Source organism: Vombatus ursinus, unplaced genomic scaffold (genome assembly GCF_900497805.2).
Source record: "Vombatus ursinus unplaced genomic scaffold, bare-nosed wombat genome assembly UNPS02014791.1, whole genome shotgun sequence".
Taxonomy (NCBI): Eukaryota; Metazoa; Chordata; class Mammalia; order Diprotodontia; family Vombatidae; genus Vombatus; species Vombatus ursinus.
Window position 1 is genome coordinate 11354786 of NW_020954569.1, and position 21952 is coordinate 11376737.

The following is a 21952-nucleotide window of genomic DNA, read 5'->3' on the forward strand; positions in this document are numbered from 1 at the left end:
TTATAAAAGAGCTTTGTAAACCTTAAACTCTACCTAACTGCTAGCTATTATGATGGGAAGCTTTCTCTCAGCCTTACTCTTTTCATCTGTATATTAGGAATAGTACTATCTATAGTATCTCTAGTACTTAACTCACAGGCTTATTCTGAAGATAAAATGGAATGCCCTTTAGAAACCTGAAAGAGTTATAAAAATGTCATTTATTATTATTATAAAAATAAGATTAATTTTTCACCAAGAACCTTAGGATTACTAAAAGTACTATTTAATTCCCCAAATGAAAGCTATCCAGAATTCTTCTTTCTTTTCAATATTTGGCCCAATTAAATCATCCTTTGATATGTTTGTCCAAGGTACTGATGGACTTTCATTTCAATGGCATGGCATAATGGAGAAGGCATTCCTTGTCCTTGTATTTTTGACATAAATTTTTAGGCATATCTCTTTTGAGTTATCTTGAATCTCATTAAGGAACACCTCAAGGTTTGGGGGCAATGGAGTTATTGCAATTAACACATTATCTACAAACACCAACATAGAAGATTCCATGGTAAAGCACTTTTTGTTACCATCTATTGAACATTCCATGATGAATTGTCACCATCTCTAATATTTAGTTAAAATTGGTATGTAACATATTACATTAACATTTTTATGTCAACTGATGATAATTAATATTGAGAGGCAATTGGGATAGTTATATGTCATGAATAAGGATTCACAGAGGGAGAGCCTGAGGGTGCCCCTGATTCCCATAAAGTGCAAAAAGATCTAAAGGAAAGACATCAGGAGGTTGGATGGATTTTTTGTGATAGATCTATGGAAAGATATGGATAAGAGTAATATTTCATGAGGGGACATAGATGTGTTACAGTTTAAACCAATAAAGCAGTGACCAAATTCGTGAGACCACAGTTCCATTGGAGTATATTTACTTATCACGTAATATAATAATAATAGCATTTACATAATGTATTTAGGTTTGCGTATGTGTGTATGTGTATGTGTGTGATCTCATTTGATCATCCAATTAATTTAAAAGCATTTATTAAGGACTCACTATTTTTTTGGTCTCTATACTGTTTTAGGGACACAAAGAATGGTCAAAATTGTCCTTGTCATTAAGGACCTCACATTATAATGGGAGAGACTATATGTATATCTACTTATGTAAAAAATATGCAGATGGTAGATAGAAGGTCATCTCAGTGGTGAATTGGAAGACCAGGAAGGGTATCCTACAGAAGGTGGAATCTGAGTTGAGATTTGAGCTATATTGAGTAGGAAAGGGAATTGCTCTTAACCTAAGCAGTATCTTGTAACTGTAATGCACACATTAGTATTGGACTAATATTGCCAGTAGAATAAAGGGATTTCACTATGCCTACTTATGCATGCATTTATTATAATATGATTTGAAATTTATTGTACTTGGGATAATTATGAATATTCTTTTCAAAGAATGGCAGTTTCACTGGTCAGCAAAAAACCCCCACAAAATTATAATTGTACAAAAAGACATTTGAATTCATGTCATGAATAGGTTTTGTTGTTGTTCAGTTGTTTCAGTTGTATCTGACTCTTTGTGACCCCATTTGGGACTTTCTTGGCACAGATAGTGGAGTGGTTTGCCATTTCTTTCTCTAGCTCATTTTATGGTTGAGGAAACTGAGGCAAACAGGGTTAAGAGATTTGCCCAGGGTCACATAGCTAGCAAAGTTTCTGAGGCCAAATTTGAACTCAGGGCCTCCTGACTCCAGGGCCAACAATCTAAACAATCTGCACCACCTATCTGCCCCATGAATAGGAATAATACACAAATATACAAACAAAAATGTCAGTTTTACCATTTCTCAACATGCATAATTCCTCATCTATTTTTCTCTTAACTAACATGAATATAAACTCTTCTCTCTGTGGTGTTCTTTTCCCCTAAAATTTGGTTTAGGAGGAGGAGGAGGAGGAGATGGTGTAGGAATAGGAGTAGTAGTAATAGCATTTTTATACTACATCCTATGTACCGGTCACCATGGTAAGCACATTACAAATATTATTTCATTTAATTCTCACAACCACCCTGGGAGATAGATGCTATTATTATCATCATAATTTTACAGTTGAGAAAAATAAGGCAAACAGAGGTTAGGTGACTTATCCAAGGCTGCCCAGATAGTAAATGTTCGAGTTTATATTTAACTCAGGTATTTACACCTTATATATTTCAATCTTATTCTTCATACATACTCATTTGAAAATTCATTTACAGTCAAATGCTGTCACCAATAACAGACTCACCAAATGTCGACACAAACAGAAATCAAAATGTTGTGCATTTTGCACAACACTGGGCAGCAAGGTAATAAAGGATTTAAGCCTTCTGGGGACTGAGGGATTCTGCTTATAGATCATTGGAAACTGATCAGACACATAGATTACAATGTAATATTTTCCATAGTGTGTTTCCTGACATATTCATTAAAGCTGAAAGAATGCAGAATCAGAACTTTCTGGTGCTCCATAATGCAACTTGGATAAGGAGAGACTGCAAAGATTTAAAGCAACAACAGAAACAACAAGAAAAAAAAATAGGACATTGTGGAAAACGACTTTTACTTCTGTAGTAGTGACTGATGCTATTGGAATTAGTTATACATCACCTGGGGCACTTAGGTGGTACAGTGGATAGGGCACTAGGTCTGAAGTCAGGAAGACCTGAGTTCAAATTCAGCCTCAGACTAGCTCATGATCCTGGGCAAATCACTTAACCTTGTTTGCCTTGGCATCCTCATTTGTTTAAAAAAAAAAAAAGAGTTGAAGGAGGAAATGGCAAATTACTCCAGGATCTTTGCCAAGAAAATCCTAAATGGGGTCATGAAGAGGTGGACACAATTGAAAGTACTGAACAACATATATCTCTTAGTTATGGTTGCAATTCCAGTCAATATAGCAACCTGGGACAACTCCTCTGTAATCTATTAAGACAGAGACTTGAGTACCTTAAAAAGGGTTATACCATTTTTTGATAATATTCAATTCAACAACTAATTACAGGGCACCTCCCATATTCTCCTAAAGCTAGCCTAGAATAAGAGAAGTCAATTGTAGTAGCACTTAAACCCTGAATGGTTCATGAAAGCAATCTTAAACATCAGAAAAGACAAATAAGCACTCCAAAGGAAACAGACATAGTGTAGAAGAGCAAAGCTGAGAAAAGCCAAGTATATAGATTCATTCCAAAATGTCATAATAGTGTTAATATAGTCTCAGAGTCACAATCCATAACTCATCCAGATGTATTGTAAAATTACCTGTTTCTTCAAGCAGTAGTAATACAGCTTAAAATTGTGAAACATATTGACATGTGTCTGTTTCCTGACAGATACTCAGTGGATCGACACACTGATTTGGACAGAATATTCAATATCCACTCTGCAAATGGGTCAATCTTCACATTGAAACCCCTTGACCGAGAAGCATATCCCTGGCACAACATTACCATTACTGCAACTGAAATTAGTAAGTTGAAGATTAATCTATCCAAAGCTATTATGTTTTTACTGGTACATATCCATACTTTACAAGAATCACCCTTATGAAGTTGTGTTTTTCTTTTTTATATTACACCATTTTAGCATAGCTTCTCTTTTTACATCATATTCATTTCTGAAAATATTTTTTCTATTATTAATATTACATTGATTATAGGAAGAAGTAGATTTTGTTGATGGGGTCATAATCAGGAAGATTTAGGAGCATCGATGCAAAAATACACAGAGACAAAAACAAACAAGGGGATAGAGGATACAAACAGAAACAGACTGAGGGAAAAAAACATTCAGATAGTTAAAGAGACAGAAACAAAGAGAATCCAAGCCTTCTTTGGTGTCAAGATGACCTAGGTTCAAGTCCTAGATTGGATCCATTCTATTGTTAAGGCAAAGTCACTTAATTTCTCAGAGCACCAGACAATCATCTAAGACTATAGGATACAAATAAGTTTCCTACCTGAATCAGTGGAGGGAGTTGTTTCTGCACTGAAAATTCCCTATACTAATGAAATAACAGATCTGTGCTAAGTCCCAGAGTAATGTTTATACATACATATATTCATACATACCTCCATATATACATAACATTTTAGGTCTCTTCTTTGATCATGGGCTAGAGAAAACAACATGAGTTAAATCATTTATCATGCTAAGATAATTAGTTAACAGGATTAATAGCATATTCTAATTTTTAATACCTTCTTTTTTTATTTGGGTTTTGTAAGTATACTGAAATGTTCATAAGTGATCTAATCTAGAAAACGAAAAATCATAGAAGTGACTTGTTGCTAGGTTACAAATGGTGCAAGTGACATCACTGTGATTTTGTAAATGAGACAAAAGTTGTTTGTGTTTTTTTTTCATTCCAGATAACCCAAAGCAAAGTAGTCACATTCCTGTCTTCATCAGAATTTTAGACATAAATGACCATGCACCAGAGTTTGCCAAATATTATGAAACATTTGTTTGTGAAAATGCAAAACCTGGGCAGGTAAATGCATGATATATACAAAATTGTGTTTTCTATCCCTCTCCTCTCCTCCTCCTCCTCTTCTTCCTCCTCTTCGTCCCTCTGTCTCTGTCTCTCTGTCTTTCTCTGTCTGTCTGTCTCTGTCTCTGTCTATCTCTATCTCTGTCTCTCTGTCCCTGTCTCTGTCTCTGTCTCTCTCTCTCTTTCTCTCCCTTTCTCTCTTCTATTTACCTTTATTTAGGCAGATGAGCCTGAGAAGATTTCATTTTGATTCTTTCTCCAAATTTCTTTTACACACATCAATGTACTGCAATGTGAATAGCTTGTTTTCATTCCACTCTGCCACCTGCCTATTTTATGTATGGACTCACAGCTTCCACTGACTTCAAAGAAAATACCTTGTTGATGATGTTGTTATAGATACCCAGGGATACAAGTAGAGAAGAAAAATATGATTTGCATTAATTTATTCAGCAAACATATAATGAAGATGATATAGATCCCAGACTATTTTGCATAGTCATTGTTACGCTGATGTTAAGTGGCACTCATCAAATTACTGGGATGAAATCCTTATTGAAGCTATCTGCAGTCCGAAAAAAGTGAACTTTACTTACAATAAAGAAAATGATGAGTGATAATTCTTTTATTGATTATTTTATCTGCTTTTTAGGAGCTCTGCCAGGAGAGCTTGCTTTGCCATTATTTTAATGGTCCTGGCTAATATTGACCATGCAAGGATTTTCCCTAGAAATATATGATTCTAAATAATAGTCATAAAATTTTCTGGTTGAAAATTCATAAATTGAAATGTAAAATGGGGATAGATAATAAAATTATGTTCTTGGGATATATTATCTTAAAGTAGATCTAAACACCTCATAAATATGTTAAATGTATCAGCATTAAAATCATTCATAACCACATAGTAAAGTAAATTTTGTTAAAAGATATTAAAGTGTTACCATGACTTATATTAATGACTGAGTGGCCCATATAAAACCATGCATATATGTACATGTGTATGCATTCACACTGAAACTCTGTGTCTTTGGTAGTCATTCTGGAGAAGGATTATATTTTGGTGTAAATGAAAGAATACACCCTCATGATGCATATCATAGCTTCACTCAAAGGAGGAGCTCTCTCAGTTTTACACTTTCAAAAGTTTTTTTTTTCAGCTCCATTGAAAAGAACTTTGCAAACTTAAGAGAAAAGCAAATTGAAAAAGGGATACTCTTAATTCAATTATAAATATAGTGCAGTATAAATTTCAATTACAGATCCTTAGGCAAACATTTCAGGATGGTCACCATGACCTAATAATTCCAAGATTTTAAAAAAAAAGCCATTAAAGATATTCCTCTCAGATAAGCTGATGAGACTTTAGATTTCATAGAGAAAATGATAGTGTCCAAGACAAGATAAGAGATGATAAGTCATGTTGCACTCTGCCCTTGTCAGATCACTTTTGGAGGGTAGTATAGTATTCTGGGAGCCATATTTTAAGAAATATAAGCTGGACAGTATTTGAAGGACCATTAAAATGAAGGACCTTAAGATCATGGTTTTTGAATAAATGATCAAAGGAACTAAGGATACTTAGACTAGAGAAAAGAAGACTTGGGGTGGAAGGTCTTAGTATCACCATCTATAAGTATTTGAAGGGATGTTACACTGAAGATAGAATAGACATGTTCTGCTAAGTCCCACATGGTAGAATTAAGAGTACTAAGTGAAAGTTGGTAAAAGCTTGATAAACTTTGCATTTATTTAACTTGATTTAAATAACATGTAAGGGAAAACAACAATTATAGTAAACTAAACTGAAAATGGCTATCTTGAGAGTTAGTGGTTTCCTTATAACTGAAATCTTCAGACATAGGATAAATGATGACTTTTCAGGTAAATTGTAGAGAGGATTCTTGTTCAGTTACTGGCTAAACTAGGTAAGATTTGAAGTCCCTTCCAACTCTGAGAATCTGTGATTCAATGATGTCTTAGGTAGATTTGCCTGCCATTAGATATGGCAATTAAGAGATCTCTAGGGTAGAGAAGTTTCAGTTGAATGATGAAGTCAGAAATCAGACTATAAACAGTTAAGAAAAGAGGAAAGGAAGTGGAAGCATCTATTGCAGATAACTTTCTCACTCCATTTTCTAGCTGCAGCTCTGCTTGGTTTCACCTCCATGGAACAAGGTGCCCCTGGCTGGGTAATCACTACCCACCCATTGTACCTAATCAAGGAATTTAGCTACGAAAGGTGAAGAGGTATAGGATGACAACTAGAAGAGATGGATATATCAAGTTAGAGTTTTTTTGAGGATGGAGGAAACATGGGCGTGTTTGTAGGCAGTAGGGAAGCAGCCAGTAGATGTGGGGAGATTGAAAATAAGTGAAAAAAGTAGGATAATAGAGAGTGCTATCTGTTGGAGAAGACAGGGTAGAATGGGATGACTTATAGAAATAGAGTGCTTTGCCTTGGCAAGGCTAAAGGACACCTCTTCATGTGTGAAGCAGCAGAAGGAATATGGGAAATGTGAGGTGAAGAAGAGGTGAACAGAGAAAGCTTTCTGTGAATGAATGACCTCATTTTTTTTTCATGAGGCAAGTTTCTCACTTCAGAGGATGAGGCGAGTAGGAATTATGAAAGTTTGAAGAAAGATGAAAAGGTTTAGAAAACCTGCTCTGGCAAGTGGAATAGTGAGTCAATCAGAAAAGTGTAGATTTGTCTCATTTCGGTGGGATTACATAACATAAATTCATAGTGAATCTAGTCAGCACAGTTTCATAATTTTCTCCGGTTTCTTCTCTTTATTACTTATCAAAGGAGTTGAGATGAATTTAGTGTGAAGAAGATACAAATGCATCAAACTAATTTACTCTAATATAAGGTAAACTGCTTTACTCTAAGGTCTGTCAAGTTAGAAAGCCTGCTTAACCTTCCAAGGTTATTGTCAGTCAGTCAATTGATGAATATTTATTAAGTGCTTACTAAATTCCAGGCACTGTGCAAAGCTCTAGTGGCAAAAAAATAAAAATAAAAAAAAAATGAAAGGCAATCTCTGCCCTTCACAAACTCAAAATCTAATGGAGCAGACAACACGCAAACTACTACTTGTAAATAAGGATAAATAAGGCATAATTAATAGAGAGAAGCCACTAGAAAGAGAGTTTGGAAAAGGCTTCCTATAGAAGGTGGAACTTTAGTTGGGATTTGAAGGAAGCTAGGGAAATTAGGAGGAAAGATGAGGAGGGAGAACATTCCAGGCATGGGAGGCTAGCCAGTCAAAATGTCTGGAGTTTGGATATGAAATCTTGTGTGGGAGGAAGATTACAAAGGCCAGGGCCACTGGATAAAAGAAAATTCAAGGGGGTATATAAGATATAAGAAGACTGGAAAGATAGAAAGGGGGAGGGAAACATTATGAAGGGCAATGAACACCACAGGACTTTATATTTGACATTTTAAAAGAAGGTTCTTGTGAAGCCTTATATCATTGAACCAAATAACTAATAATGGATTTTTGTCCTTGTGACAAAATGAGTTAAAAAAAAAATTAGTGCGGTGAAATATACTGTGATAGGGACATTCTCAGAACTCAAATTTTCCTGTCTACTCTGTCTACTATGGCCAGCTTGCCCTATTCAAAGGTCATACTCCCTAGTGATTTTAAATGTTTTTGTTTCGTTTTTTTCTCCCTGACTTACACTCCTTACCATAGGAATGCATGGAGCATGAAGTGGGTGTATACATATACGCCTAGCACACCCAGAAATAATGATTATTTCTTACCCTTAGTCCCATACTCTAGGCACACTCATGCTCCCTATCAATGACTGACCTACTTAAAATGGCTTCATATGGTATGGCACTTTTACTTGATATAGCCTTCTTTCTCTCTCTAGTCATCATCACACCTAATTTCCTGCTTCACTTTTACCCTGCACAAATTCCAGATTAAGGAAAGCTATATATGTAGAACACAGTACTCAAGAGTACCACTGGTAAGTCTAATGGTTTTAGACAGACTTTCAGAGCAAAGGAATTTTGAATGTGCACTATGTCAGTTTCATTTAATGTTTAGTAATTACTTCTTCATCATCAAAATTCAAGGCAGCTCAGTCAGGCAGAATTTATAGTGAGAAGTGAATTATATAATCATGCTCATTATGAAGTATGTTACTCATCTCAGTTATTTCACTTTATTTTTGAGTTCATCTGAAGTGTTGAAGTCTATGAAAAATCAAACTCTCTTAGTGATATGTCAGAGAACTGCACTTCTAATTAAGATATAACTGGATCTCCGGATGTAGAGAACACACTACCTGGTTAATTTTAAAACCTACTGATATTTAAAATTAAGCTCAAGTGTATCACTTAAAATCTCAGTCACTATGGAAGCTAATGAATCATCTATAACACTACATTATTCTATATCATTTCCAAGTTATCTCTTTCCAAAATTAGTATGTTCAAGAATTTAGACACACCTATAATCAGATATTGAATTAATAGGACTTCATTTACCTAAATTACTCTGAGCCTCTGTTTCCTTCTCTACAAAATGATAGCATTGCACTAAGTTTCTCTAGGGTCATCCTAACTCTAAAACAGTAAGAGTCTATGGAAATGAATATAAATCACTACACAAAAGTCAAAATATGGCTCACAGTTTTGTATTATTAATAGTAGCACTACTGCTGCTGCTGCTGCTACTACTACTACTCCTACTGATGATAATGATGATGATTATTACTTAACAGTTTGAAAAATACTTTACCTGCCTTCCGTTCTGGTATCTATTAAAATTCCACTTTCTGCAAGAATCCTTTCCTGATCCTGCTTAATGTTAGTGACTTCCTTCTAATGTTATCTTCAATTTCTCTTGTCTATATAGTGTCATTACATAATTGTTCCCGTGTTGTCTCCCCTATTAGCTAATAGGTTTCTTGAGAGCAGGGACTTTTTACTTTTCATTTCTGTGGAACCATAGCACTTAGCCCAGTGCCTAGCACATAGCATGTGATTAATTAAATGACTGTTCAGATAACCTATTCAGGGTTTTCCAAAAGTAGTATGGTTTAAAACTTAAAACTACACTGACTTCAAAAAAGCTCTGGCTTAAAACTGCACTAAGAGTTTTGGGATAGCCTGTAAAATACCATTTGGTCCTTAAGCTTTTCAAGCGATGTTCTGCATATAAAATGATTATAAATGTTTCAGTTATTTTATAAATAAAGTAAACTGATTAAGAATATAAATGTCCCCAGCCAAGATGGCAGAGTGAAAGCAGTGACTTGCTTGAGCTCTCTTCCCCAAACCCCTCCAAATACCTATAAAAAATGGCTCTAAACAAACTCTAAAGCAGTAAAACCCACAAAAAGACAGTGAAACAAATTTCCAGCCAAAGACAGCCTGGATGGTTGATTGGAAAGGTATATCATATCGCACCAAGTGGGGAGAAGAGCGCAGTGCAGCGTGGGTGCGCAGGCCACAGCAAACCTGGAACAGGCCTCATAGGACTGAATCACAGGCAGCTGTGGCAGTTTCCAGACTTCTCAATCCATGAACGCCAAAGACAACTTAGAAGGTCAGTGGGAAAAGTCTGTGACTGCGGTGAGAGAGGAGCTAGGTCTCACTTACAAGTCCTGAGCACGGCCTGGGGCCGGTCTAGCCCACAGACTAAGGGGGAATCAGAGGGGGATTGCAGGGATGTCTTTGCCAGTGCTGAGGCAGGAATCTCTTGCTTTGCTGGTGTTTGGATCTGGGTCACAGTTCTGAGGGCCAGTCCTGGAGTGAGGAGCAGTGCTGGTGTGGTGCAGCTTATTGTGGCAGTGGAGACGAAACACCTAGCCCCTTATCATACCACCTTGAAAGAACTGAAAATTTACAGGTCCCCCAAAGCTTGGGACAGTACTTTCTCCACATGGCAAGCAGACTTTTACCTTAAGAAAGAGTTTAAAGCTCAAGTAATTGGCCTGCATCATGAGTAAGCAGCACAAAAAGAGTCAGACTATATTATCTTACTTTGGTGACAAAGAATATCAAAACATACAACAAGAAGAAGACAACAAAGTCAAAGCTCCTACATCCAAAGCCTCCAAGAAAAATATGAATCAGTCCCAGGTCTTGGAAGAGCTCAAAAGAGATTTTGAGAAGGAAGTAGGAGAAGTAGAGGAAGAACTGAGAGTGATGCAAGAAAATCATGAAAAACAAGTCAACAGCTTGCTAAAGGAGACCCAAAAAAATACTGAAGAAAATAACACCTTAAAAAATAGCCTAACCCAAATGGCAAAAGAGGTCCAAAAAGCTAATGAGGAGAAGAATACCCTTAAAAGCAAAATTGGCCAAATGGAAAAGGAAGTGCAAAGATTACTGAAGAAAATACTTCCTTAAAAATTAGAATAGAGCAATTGGAAGCTAGTGACTTTATGAGAAATCAAGACACTGCAAAACAAATCCAAAAGAATGAAAAGTTAGAAAACAATGTGAAATATCTCATTGGAAAAACAACTGACCTGGAAAACAGATCCAGGAGAGAGAATTTTAAAATTATTAGACTATCTGAAAACCACGATCAAAAAAAGAGCCTACACATCATCTTTCAAGAAATTATCCGGGAAAACTGCCAAGATGTTTTAGAACCAGAGGGCAAAATAGAAATGGAAAGAATTCACCAATCTCCTCCTGAAAGAGATCCCCAAAGGAAAACTTGGAATATTGTAGCCAAATTCCAGAGTTCCCAGGTCAAGGAGAAAATATTACAAGCAGCCAGAAAGAAATAATTCAAGTATTGTGGAAACACAATCAGGATAACACAAGATTTAGCTGCTTCTACATTAAGGGACCACAGTGCATGGAATATAATATTCCAGAGGGCAAAGGAGTTAGGATTACAACCAAGAATCGCCTACCCAGAAAAAGTGAGTATAATCCTACAGGGGAAAAAATGGTCATTCAGTGAAACAGAGGACTTTCAAGCATTCTTGCTGAAAAGACCAGAGCTGAATAGAAAATTTGATTTTCAAATATATGACTCAAGTGTAACATGAAGAGGTAAATAGGAAAGAGAAAATCATAAGAGACTTATTAAGGTTGAACTGTTTACATTCCTGCATAGAAAGATGATATTCATAAATCATGAGACCTTTGTCAGTATTAGGGTAGTTAGAGGGGAAAAATTATATGTACGTATATATAGATATAGATAGATAGAGGGCACAGGGTGAGTTGAAAATGAAGGGGTCATATCTGGAGAATAAAATTAAGGGGTGAGAGGGGATTATACTAGAAGGAGAAAAGGAGAGGTAGAACAGGGTAAATTATCTCACAAAAAAAAACAGAAAAGAAAAGACTCTTACAGTGGAGGGGAAACAGGGGAAGGTGAGAGGGAATGAATGAATCTTATTCTCATAGGATTTGACTTAAGGAGGGAATAACATGCACACTCAATTGGGTATGGAAATCTGTCTTACCCTACAGGAAAATGGGGGGGGGTAAGGGGACAAGACAGCTGGGGGATGATAGAGAGGAAGGCAGATTGGGAAAGGGGGTAATCAGAAGCAAATACTTCTGAGGAGGGACAGGGTCAAAAGAAAGAATAGAATAAATGGGAGGCAAGATATGAGTAAGGGAAATAGAGTTAGTTTTTCACAGCATGTCTACTATGGAAGTGTTTTGCATAACTGCACATATATAACCTATATTTAGTTGCTTACCTTATCAATGAGGGTGGGCGGGGAGGGAGGAAGGGAGAAAATTTGGAACCCAAAGTTTTAAAAACACGTTTAAAAAAAATGTTTTCACATGCAACTGGGAAATAAGAAATATAGGAAATGGGGTACAGAAATCCATCCTGCCCTATAGGAGAATTGAAGGGGAAGGGGATAAGAGAAGCGGGGGGGAGAGATAGAAGGGAAGGCAAACTAGGGGAAGGGATATTCAGAATGCATGCCATCATGGGGTGGAGGGAGGGGTAAGATGGGGTGAAAATTTGAAACTCAAAATCTTGTGGAAGTAAATGTTGAAAACAAAATAAATAAATAAATAAATAAATTACCATTAAAAAAAAGAATATGAATGTCCTACCAGAATAATGTGCATATTGACACATCTCTTATTTGTTAGTTCGTCTAACTATTTTATCTATCATGTCTTCCATTTCAAGTCAACAGCTGCGTTTGGTACAGAGAGTTTCATAATGTTTCCTGACATATTTTCTACCTATTGATAAGCATTTTTTTTCCTCAGAGGTTTAAGAAATGTGAAAGAATCAGGCATAGGGTTGTAAAATGTTTGATTATTGATTGATTAAAAACAAAGACAGTTTCCCTTACACATTACACATCTAATAAAATACTGCCTTAGTTGCTAATGAAATGTTCACTAATGTCATGATTGGTAATGCTATTATGAATGTCTATTAAGGAATATAGAAGGAGGTATAAAAAAAGATAACTTTTCAAAACCATTAACTCTGTATTTCCACTGTACTGAACTTCCCAGGAAAATATACTGAGAAGTTAACGAAAAATATGACTCTTCTAGGAAGTTTGAACAAATGTATACAATAAATGACAAATACTCAACTGACTTTCTGAATAACTAGGGTTGTTTCAGATACTCTCATTAAGTGCTGTAAGGCACTGGGGATTCATTATATGCTGGCATCATTTCAGAAAGCAGTAATTCTAAATGCCTGTCATATAACCAGTAGGTTTTTATATCAGCAATTGGTGATTATAATGTACTTAGCTAACATTTATATTATGATAATGTATTAAGACAGATTAATATGAGAAATAAAACAGTAACAATATGTTAACACTCAGTGTTTTTTGTTTTGTTTTGTTTTGTTTTTGTTGTTGTTTGTTTTGCTTTGTCGTTTGTTCAGGATGTAAAATGCAAAAAAACATTGAGTGTAGTGGATAGGAAAGGAGTTTATCTGAGGCTCCCCAATTCCGTTTGTATTAGAATCATAGATTTTTAGGATTTGAGGGGATCCTTGAGGCAATCCTGTCTTACCGAAGTATAAATCCCCTCTAAAATATGGTCAACTAACCTCAACTTGATTTTTTTTTCCTGTATTAAGGAACTCACTACTTTTTACAGCCTCTTCTCCCTACTATGGACACAACCATAACTCCCCAAGTTATCCACATTCCATTTTTGGAAGGTTTCACCTCTCCAATTTTTTTGAACTAGGTATACATGTTGATCATAGTTTTCTAGTATTGAAATGCATCCCCAAAATTATTAATTTCACCTTCCTTTAAAAGATATATTTGCCTCCTTATGCTAATGTTGCTAGTGCATTTTGTTTATTATCAATATCCCATGTTTTTAGACAACTGAATCCATAAATATAATCTTTGTTTTTCCATAATTTTCTGCTATGGATTATTGAAACTGATATTCTTCCTATCCTTCTATATTTTACCTCTTGACCATTATTATTGCATCTGATTTATAATTTATCTCTCTGCTTTTATTTTCTCTTAATCAGAATAGCCAATATTTCAAGATAATACTTTTTTTCTCTTGCTTTATTAGAAATTTTCCAACCCTGCTTAAGACTATATAATTTTTTGTCATAGCATGGTTCACAAAGCCAAGCCCATTCCCAGCTATCTTCTATACCATCTCTTAAGTGGTTCTGTATTATATATATATTTTTTACCTTTAATGCATAACTCCATTTGACAACAGTGATGGAAACAAAAACTTTTGCCTCAGAATTCATTCAGTTTTCTTCCCAAAGCCTCATAACCTTATAACAATCCAGATTGCTTTCTTAGTATCACTAGTTCCAATGGACATCATAGAAATGAGTAAGAGGTACCAGTTTTGACACATCTAAGGAGTCTCTATTAATACCAAAATGATATTATGGGTAAACTGCTCTGGTGTTACTGGCATGTTTTGACACTCTTATCACCAAGCTCCCATTATAGGTAGACTATGTTCTATCTTCTTTGTGAGTATTATCTTAGTAGACTAAGGGACTATCTGCTTCCTGGGGGTCAGTTGTATATGTATATATCCGTATATGTACATACATGTATGTATTTATATTTGCATGTATATACGTATGTATGCTAATATGTGCATGTGTGTATGTATATGTGTTTTCATGTGTGTATGTATTACATGTATGTGTGTATGCATGTGTGTATGCACATACATACGTGCATATTTTAAATTTCCTTTAAAAATTTTCTTAGTTTTATCTATTGATAACCATTCTTTATCCTTTAAAAGCTCATGTAAAATTGTTTTATCCCATAACAGTGCAGATTATTGTGAGAAGAACCTTAAACCTAGCCCCAAATGTTTAAAGATCCTTCTCTCCTTGTTCTTCAACATTCGTCTATTTTTCATCTCCTTTCACTCATTGTTTCTGGATTTGGTTCCTCTCTGACTCCTTGTTATGTTCATCTTTGTTTAATTTTTTGAGCTTTTTTTTCCTTCCTACCAGGTCTTTCAATTCAAATTACTCAGAATATTTATTTCATCCACAATGATAATTGGAAAAGTAGAAAAGCATTTTCTAGAACTTTCATCTTCTCTTCTGAAAGTGAAATTAATTTATACTTTGTAAAAACATACTGATAAGTCCTTGTTGGCAAAGAAAAAAAATGGCAATATGATCATTAGAACACTTCCCTTTTATATCTCAGGTTTATTTCTCTCTGTATATGGAGAGAAATATGGAAGCGTCCAATAAACACAACACATCCTCATTATAGTCTAAAATGAAGGAAACAATTATTACTTGTAACTGAATATAACCTCTGGATTTTATTTAAAAAAAAGGGGATGAACTGGATAGACACAAATGTGATTAGTTTGGAGAGATGTCTCAAGACTCTTCCATTACTGTAAGAGAAGATGTTCAATAGAATGAGGAACCAAATTGTAACAAAAACTCGAAGTTTTGGGTCTCTGCGACTTGCCAAAAAATCCAAGGTGATATATGTATCCAAATGGATAGTCCAGAGAAATCTCTTTACAAACTTTGTAAAAGGAAATTATTATAAAAATGTGGAGATCTAAATAGATAGGACCATCCAGACTATACTGTAGTTTTATATAGTTGTTAGATAAATTAGTCATCATGTAAAATCATAGAATTTGAGAGCCAGAAAATATCATCTGGCTATCTAATTCAAAGCCAAGTAGAGAGATAATGGTTATGTCATTTCAGTAACTATGTTTTAACCATTTACAAAGTGAAAATCTCAAACTTGGTAAATTCTACCACTTACTTTGTTTACTCATCCTCCCCACATTACTAAGCACTGTTAGAGAAAGTCATGGAATCTCATTGATATCAACTATTATAGATTTAATCTTTGTGTGCATAATCTCTGTTATGCCCTCGCTGCTATTTGGTAAATCTTCTCTTTGACTCTTATCAGATTCCTATTTCATTCCAATAACAATTATTGTTATTACTAATAATTAGCATTATAATAATTTTTATTTTCAATTTCCCTTCCACATTCCCATGTCCTACACATAGAGTAAATGACTTAGATTTCTACTTTGTGAAGATTTAGAAAATCTGGTGGAATTATCTGTACTCTCCTTCTTTACTCCTAAACACATCTCATTTTCATCATCCATCTTTCCTCCTTTCTTCATCTCAGAGGAAGGAGGACACATCCTGTTCCTTTCTATGGATAACAACTCTACCTATATTCTTTACCCCATTCTTACTCATCTTCTTCAGGATCTTGGTCCTGCAGTTATGCCATCTTTGTCATTTATCTTCAGTCTCTCCTTTTCCATCTTTCTGAAAATATGAACAGGTCTCCCTAGTCATCATCATCATCAACCACAAAAACAGCAACAATATCAACAACAAGTTTTGTTCACTAGTTTACTGTCCCCTACCTGATCTCTTAAAATGAAAGATCCCCAAGGTCATGTGTTCATCTCTTCTCTTCTCTTTTTAAGCTCTCTTTGTAATCTTATTTATTCCCACAATGCCTCTGTCCCAAGTTCTAGATCAGCATGTAAATTATTGTTTAAAGTTTGACTCTATATCCATTCTTAGGAAATTCATTTAAAAGTTTTTTGTTTGATTTCCTGCTATTAAAGGAACCAGTAAATGGTAAAAAGCTATATATTAAACATAATATTTTTCTCCTGACAGTTGCATTTAAAAAAAAAGGTATATAATTCAATAATGGCTTAGCCATATTGGAATTTTTAAAAAAATGATTCTAGGTTTACTGCAGCATTTTCCAGAAAACAAAGCAATTTGAATTTCCTTCTAATGACAATGTAATTGTTGTTTTTTCCAGTTGATTCAGACAATCAGTGTCATGGACAAAGATGACCCTCCTCGGGGACACAAGTTCTTCTTTGAACCAGTACCAGAATTTCCTCTTAATCCTAACTTCACAATTGTAGATAATAAAGGTATACATGAGCCTTACTCATCAAATTCATTTATTATTTACCTCTCTGAGATATTTAAAAGCTTATCACATTTTATTCTTGTTCTTTTTCTTATAGATAACACAGCTGGCATACTCACCAGAAAGGATGGGTATAGCCGCCATAAAATGAATGCTTATCTCCTACCAATTTTAATATTTGACAATGATTATCCAATCCAAAGTAGCACTGGGACACTAACGATCCGTGTGTGTGCCTGTGATAACCAAGGAAATATGCAGTCCTGCAATGCGGAGGCCTTGATCCTTTCAGCTGGTCTGAGTACAGGGGCTCTCATCGCTATTCTCCTATGCATCCTCATACTGCTTAGTAAGTGACTCTGTAAATGAATGCTCTTTCAACTTGCAAAGTATCTACCTCTCTTTTAATCAGCATTATATCTGGAAAACATTTGTAGGTCGAGAATAAAAAATACCACTTTAATTTTCATATTATCTTAATAAGGTCTACACATTTACATTACTTGGCTACTTCTTAATTATGTTGAAAAGGACAGACATTGCTGGCATTTGCAAACAATGCCAAATTAAGAATAAATTTGGTAAAAATATTTAGTGTCTAATAGGCAAATGCATTAAAACTTTTACAGTGCTCATACTAATTACAAGGAACAACTTAATAATTGCAATATAAATTTGTTATATAAAGGTATAACACTCCAATTAAATAAATTAAAGATTGTATTTATTCTGATCTGCCACCATAATCACGACAAGGCTTATATATATTTCCAAATGAGTGTGGGTTTCACCATTACAAATGTTTTATTTGAGTGTGTCATAACAGGACAACCATTTGATTCAATTAAACAGTTGTTCCACTGTCAAACAATTCAAAAACATTCATTTCCTTAGCTGTTTAGCTAGAAATCCTTATGCTGAGGACAGTGAGGCCAGCCAAATTTATTTTCAATTGCTATTCCAAGCTGGCTGCTTTTCACTGAAAACCGTCACAAGCCACCTGGATGACTTCCCATTGGCCAGGAAATCTTGCAGGACTTTAGCGGATGCCTGAGGGAAATGGCTGACAAATCATTTGTGCAATTAAAATGATCCAAATATTTAAAAAAAAAACATTTTCTTGGGGTAGGAATGGGGGCAAATTATGCCAACAGCCAATACACAAATAAATGCAACCAGCTGTCAGGATTCAACTGTTCACATACATTAAAAAATATTTTTATGTCCTCAAGATGATTCAGTTATGATTATAGTTGTGCTGGCAATTACTACTGAATTTATCTTATTTCCTTTATCCATAAGGAACTATTATTTTGACCAGTTTATTTCCTAGAATTATACATAGTAACACCTATGTGTGATCCATGTTTATGTGTGTGTGCATTGTATATTTCTCTATATCAGTAAAACATAGTGATACACAGGACTACTGCCAATTTCAAATAAATCCCTGGAATTTGCCTAATTTATCTTTATCAAATACAATCCACAACTTTTCTCTCTGTAGAAAGGAAGTGGCATGTTTCTCCCTTTTTCAACTATAAACAACTAAAAAAGTCCAAATTACCTTCTTTTCACTTTCTTACCATCCTTTCTAGATACTGTGTCTTTCTTCAGTTCTGTCTTCCATTAAAATTAACTCCCATCCTAGAACTTTACTTATTTACAAAGCACAAATTCTTCAGAAAAGTATACTAAATAGATATTTCTTAACCTGTACGTCTTTCCTTATGTGAATAAAGATGGCACCAGCACTATGATATCATAACCATATTTAGAAAGTTATAGTGTGGGGGCAGCTAGATGGCATAGTGGATAGTGTTCCGGCCTTGGAGTCAGGAGGACTTGAGTTCAAATCTGGATTCTGACACTTGACACTTACTAGCAGTGGATAGAGCACCAGCCCTGAAATCAGGAGGACCTGAGTTCAAATCTGGCCTCAGACCAAAAACTTGACACTTACTAGCTGTGTGACACTGGGCAAGTCACTTAACTCCAATTGCCTAAAAACTTAAAAAAAAAAAAGAAAGAAAGTTATAGTGCTAGGCAGTGACATCCCCCCACAAACACACACACACTTTAAGTAAAAACAAACAAAAAATAAGAGCTCCTTCCCAAATGATAGCCATCTTTGGAGTTAACATGGGAGATATGATTTTTGAAGGCATGAGGTAGACAATTGTGAACAGATTAAAAAAGAAAGTAGAAATCCATAGAATATTTTTGAATGATATCAATGAGGGTAAAGTTATACTGAATTATATTTAGTTAAGAAAATTGAATAAAATTCTCCTAGTTAAGTATAGAGTATTTCTAAAATTTTGCTGTTACATGTAAAGACTTTGGAGTGCCATGAGTCATTGCATCATACCAAATAGTTGTGTTTCAGAAAAGACCTAGTCATAAATGGTTTATCAAGTTCTGCCTGCTTTCTAAAGAGAAAAAAAAAAGCCAAGCACATGTATAATGCATAACATCACAAGCTCTTCCTCTAAATTTGGGAAGATCAACAAACCCAAAGGAAATGCAAGATGCAGTATGACTTTCCTTCGCTCTTTCCTCAATGGGGCAGGGCAGTATACTTTGTAGTCAAGCTTACACAAAACTCCAGGCTTGGACAGGAAAGGGGCAATTATTATTTGAAGTTATAATTATGTAAAATATGGTGATTGATTGTAGCCCAATGGAAACATGTAGTGTGAATTTGAATAATGTAACCACTTCACCTGGATTCATTATTTTTACTCATTGAGACCTAGCTATATTTTTTTCCTGAATCTCAAAGCTCTCTGATAACAGAGAATAACCAACTTTTTTATCTGACAATTTTATCCAGTTCAGATCCCCATAACATGCTTTACTTCCAGTCATTAAAATTTATCCATTTTCTTTTATTTTCTTTCTCAGTTCTAGTTGTTCTGTTTACTGCACTGAAGAGACAGAGGAAAAAGGAACCCTTGATCATTTCAAAAGATGATGTTCGAGACAACATTGTGACCTATAATGATGAAGGTGGGGGGGAAGAAGACACCCAAGCTTTTGATATTGGGACACTACGGAATCCAGAAGCTAGAGAAGACAGTAAACTCCGAAGGGATGTAATGCCTGAAACTATTTTTCAGATAAGGAGGACTGCTCCATTGTGGGAAAACATTGATGTACAAGACTTTATTCACAGAAGATTAAAAGAGAATGATTCAGACCCAAGTGCTCCCCCTTATGATTCCCTAGCAACATATGCTTATGAAGGGAATGATTCCATAGCAGATTCCCTCAGCTCTTTGGAATCACTTACTGCAGATGGTAACCAGGATTATGATTATCTCAGCGACTGGGGACCTCGATTTAAAAAACTTGCAGATATGTATGGGGGAGATGACAGTGATCGAGACTGATAAAAGTTGCCAGTGACTTACTGGGTCAGTATCAATGAAAGTAATGTCCTTATTGCTAACTTAAGTGGCCTGCATTCTCTTACTTGGGGGAAAATACAAACTCAAAAATACAAACAAAACCTAAGTGTTGTCTTAGTAAGGGTTTGCTTAATCAATAAGTCCACGTAAATGAATATGAATGGTATAGCTATAAGAAATTTTCACACTCTCTGCCTAAAAATCTTGGAAGGAAGATGCATCATATCAGTAAAGAGAACAAAAGGCTTTTTGTGCCTTTTCAAAGAGAAGGAAACTTCAATTTTTTTTTCTTATCTTGCTTACAGTCACCTTTATTATATGGGACATTGTGCAACTACTTTGTAAACTAATATGAAAAAGAATCTAAATAACTATTACTGCCATATTTATTGAGTTGAAGAAGTCTTTGTGTTGATTCATTCATGATATTTTTATAAATGTATATTTATATTTTTGTATTTTTATGAAATAAACTAGTATTTATAAAAATTAAATGCTTTTCACTTCTTTTCTAAAGGCCTGCTTGATTTTCCCCTTATAACTATGGAATCATAGGATCTTTAGCACGTGAGGAACCTTGGAGTTAACCCTGTCCAATCCCCAAACTATTCATCCAATACCTGCTGGAACACCTCCAGTCATAAGAATATCATTACCTCCTGGGGCAAACTGTTCCCTTTGTAGACAGTTCTAATTATTATAAATTATTTCTTCATATGGTAACTGTGAACACATCAATGTGAGTATTCCCAATAATGGTGGACACTGCAATCCATGTATGACTTCTGATCCTATGCCATTTTTACCTATATTTTTATATGGATTCTATATAGAGAAATTAACCAACATTAGCCAACATTCTAGAATACTTCCTCTGGTTCTTTGAATATTGTGTGCAAGTTAGTGCAACACTCAGAAGTATCTATCAATCTGCTTTCCTTTACTCTCACTAAATGACTGTCTTAGTTGCTATCCTAGATACAGTATACATTCTTGGCTGATGTCTCTCAGACCACAGATATCTTCCCACCTACAATGTTCAATGCATTGACCCAATTTCTACTCTTTCAAGGCAAACAAGCAAATCTAATCTTTTTTCTACATATCGTGTCAAATATTATTTTACCATATGCCCAACAATATGCCCTTTGGACCCACAGCTATTAATAACTTATTTCCCAATGTACCCTAAGGATCCCTGTGCCTTGCAGCTGCACATTTATTATCTCCAGGTCCTTCCACCAATCTGGCCACTGAACACTCCCTTCTATAATTTCTGTCTATTCTAATTATAAGGTGAACCCCTTTGAGCAGAGAATTTTTTTTTCCTATTTGAAAAACCAATGATTAGTACAGTACTTGGTACATAATAAATATACATAAAATGTTCATATAATTCATATATTCACTCATATTTGAAAACAGTGAAGATGTAAATCAAGTTCTCTTAGCTTCACCCTGAATAACCCATGTTCCTTCCACCATTCCTCAAATGGCATAGTTGTGATTCCTCACTGTTTGCCTGTTAAATTCTGGTATGAACAGGATGGAATACATATTTTTATTATTTTATTAATTCCTCCATGCTT

At 35.0% G+C, this 21952-nt stretch overlaps 1 protein-coding gene across 2 annotated transcripts in view; it reads left to right on the top strand.

Annotated features, from left to right (window-relative positions):
- Nucleotides 1-20345, top strand: part of CDH9 (cadherin 9) — a 160294-nt gene extending 139949 nt beyond the window's left edge. For both annotated transcript variants that reach the window (XM_027868998.1, XM_027868999.1), the window contains 5 exons: nt 3380-3516; nt 4418-4539; nt 16834-16951; nt 17048-17299; nt 19858-20345. In XM_027868998.1, the coding sequence (XP_027724799.1) occupies nt 3380-3516; nt 4418-4539; nt 16834-16951; nt 17048-17299; nt 19858-20345 (1117 nt within the window). The remainder of the gene's footprint in view (nt 1-3379; nt 3517-4417; nt 4540-16833; nt 16952-17047; nt 17300-19857) is intronic.
- The last annotated feature ends 1607 nt before the right edge of the window (nt 20346-21952 follow it).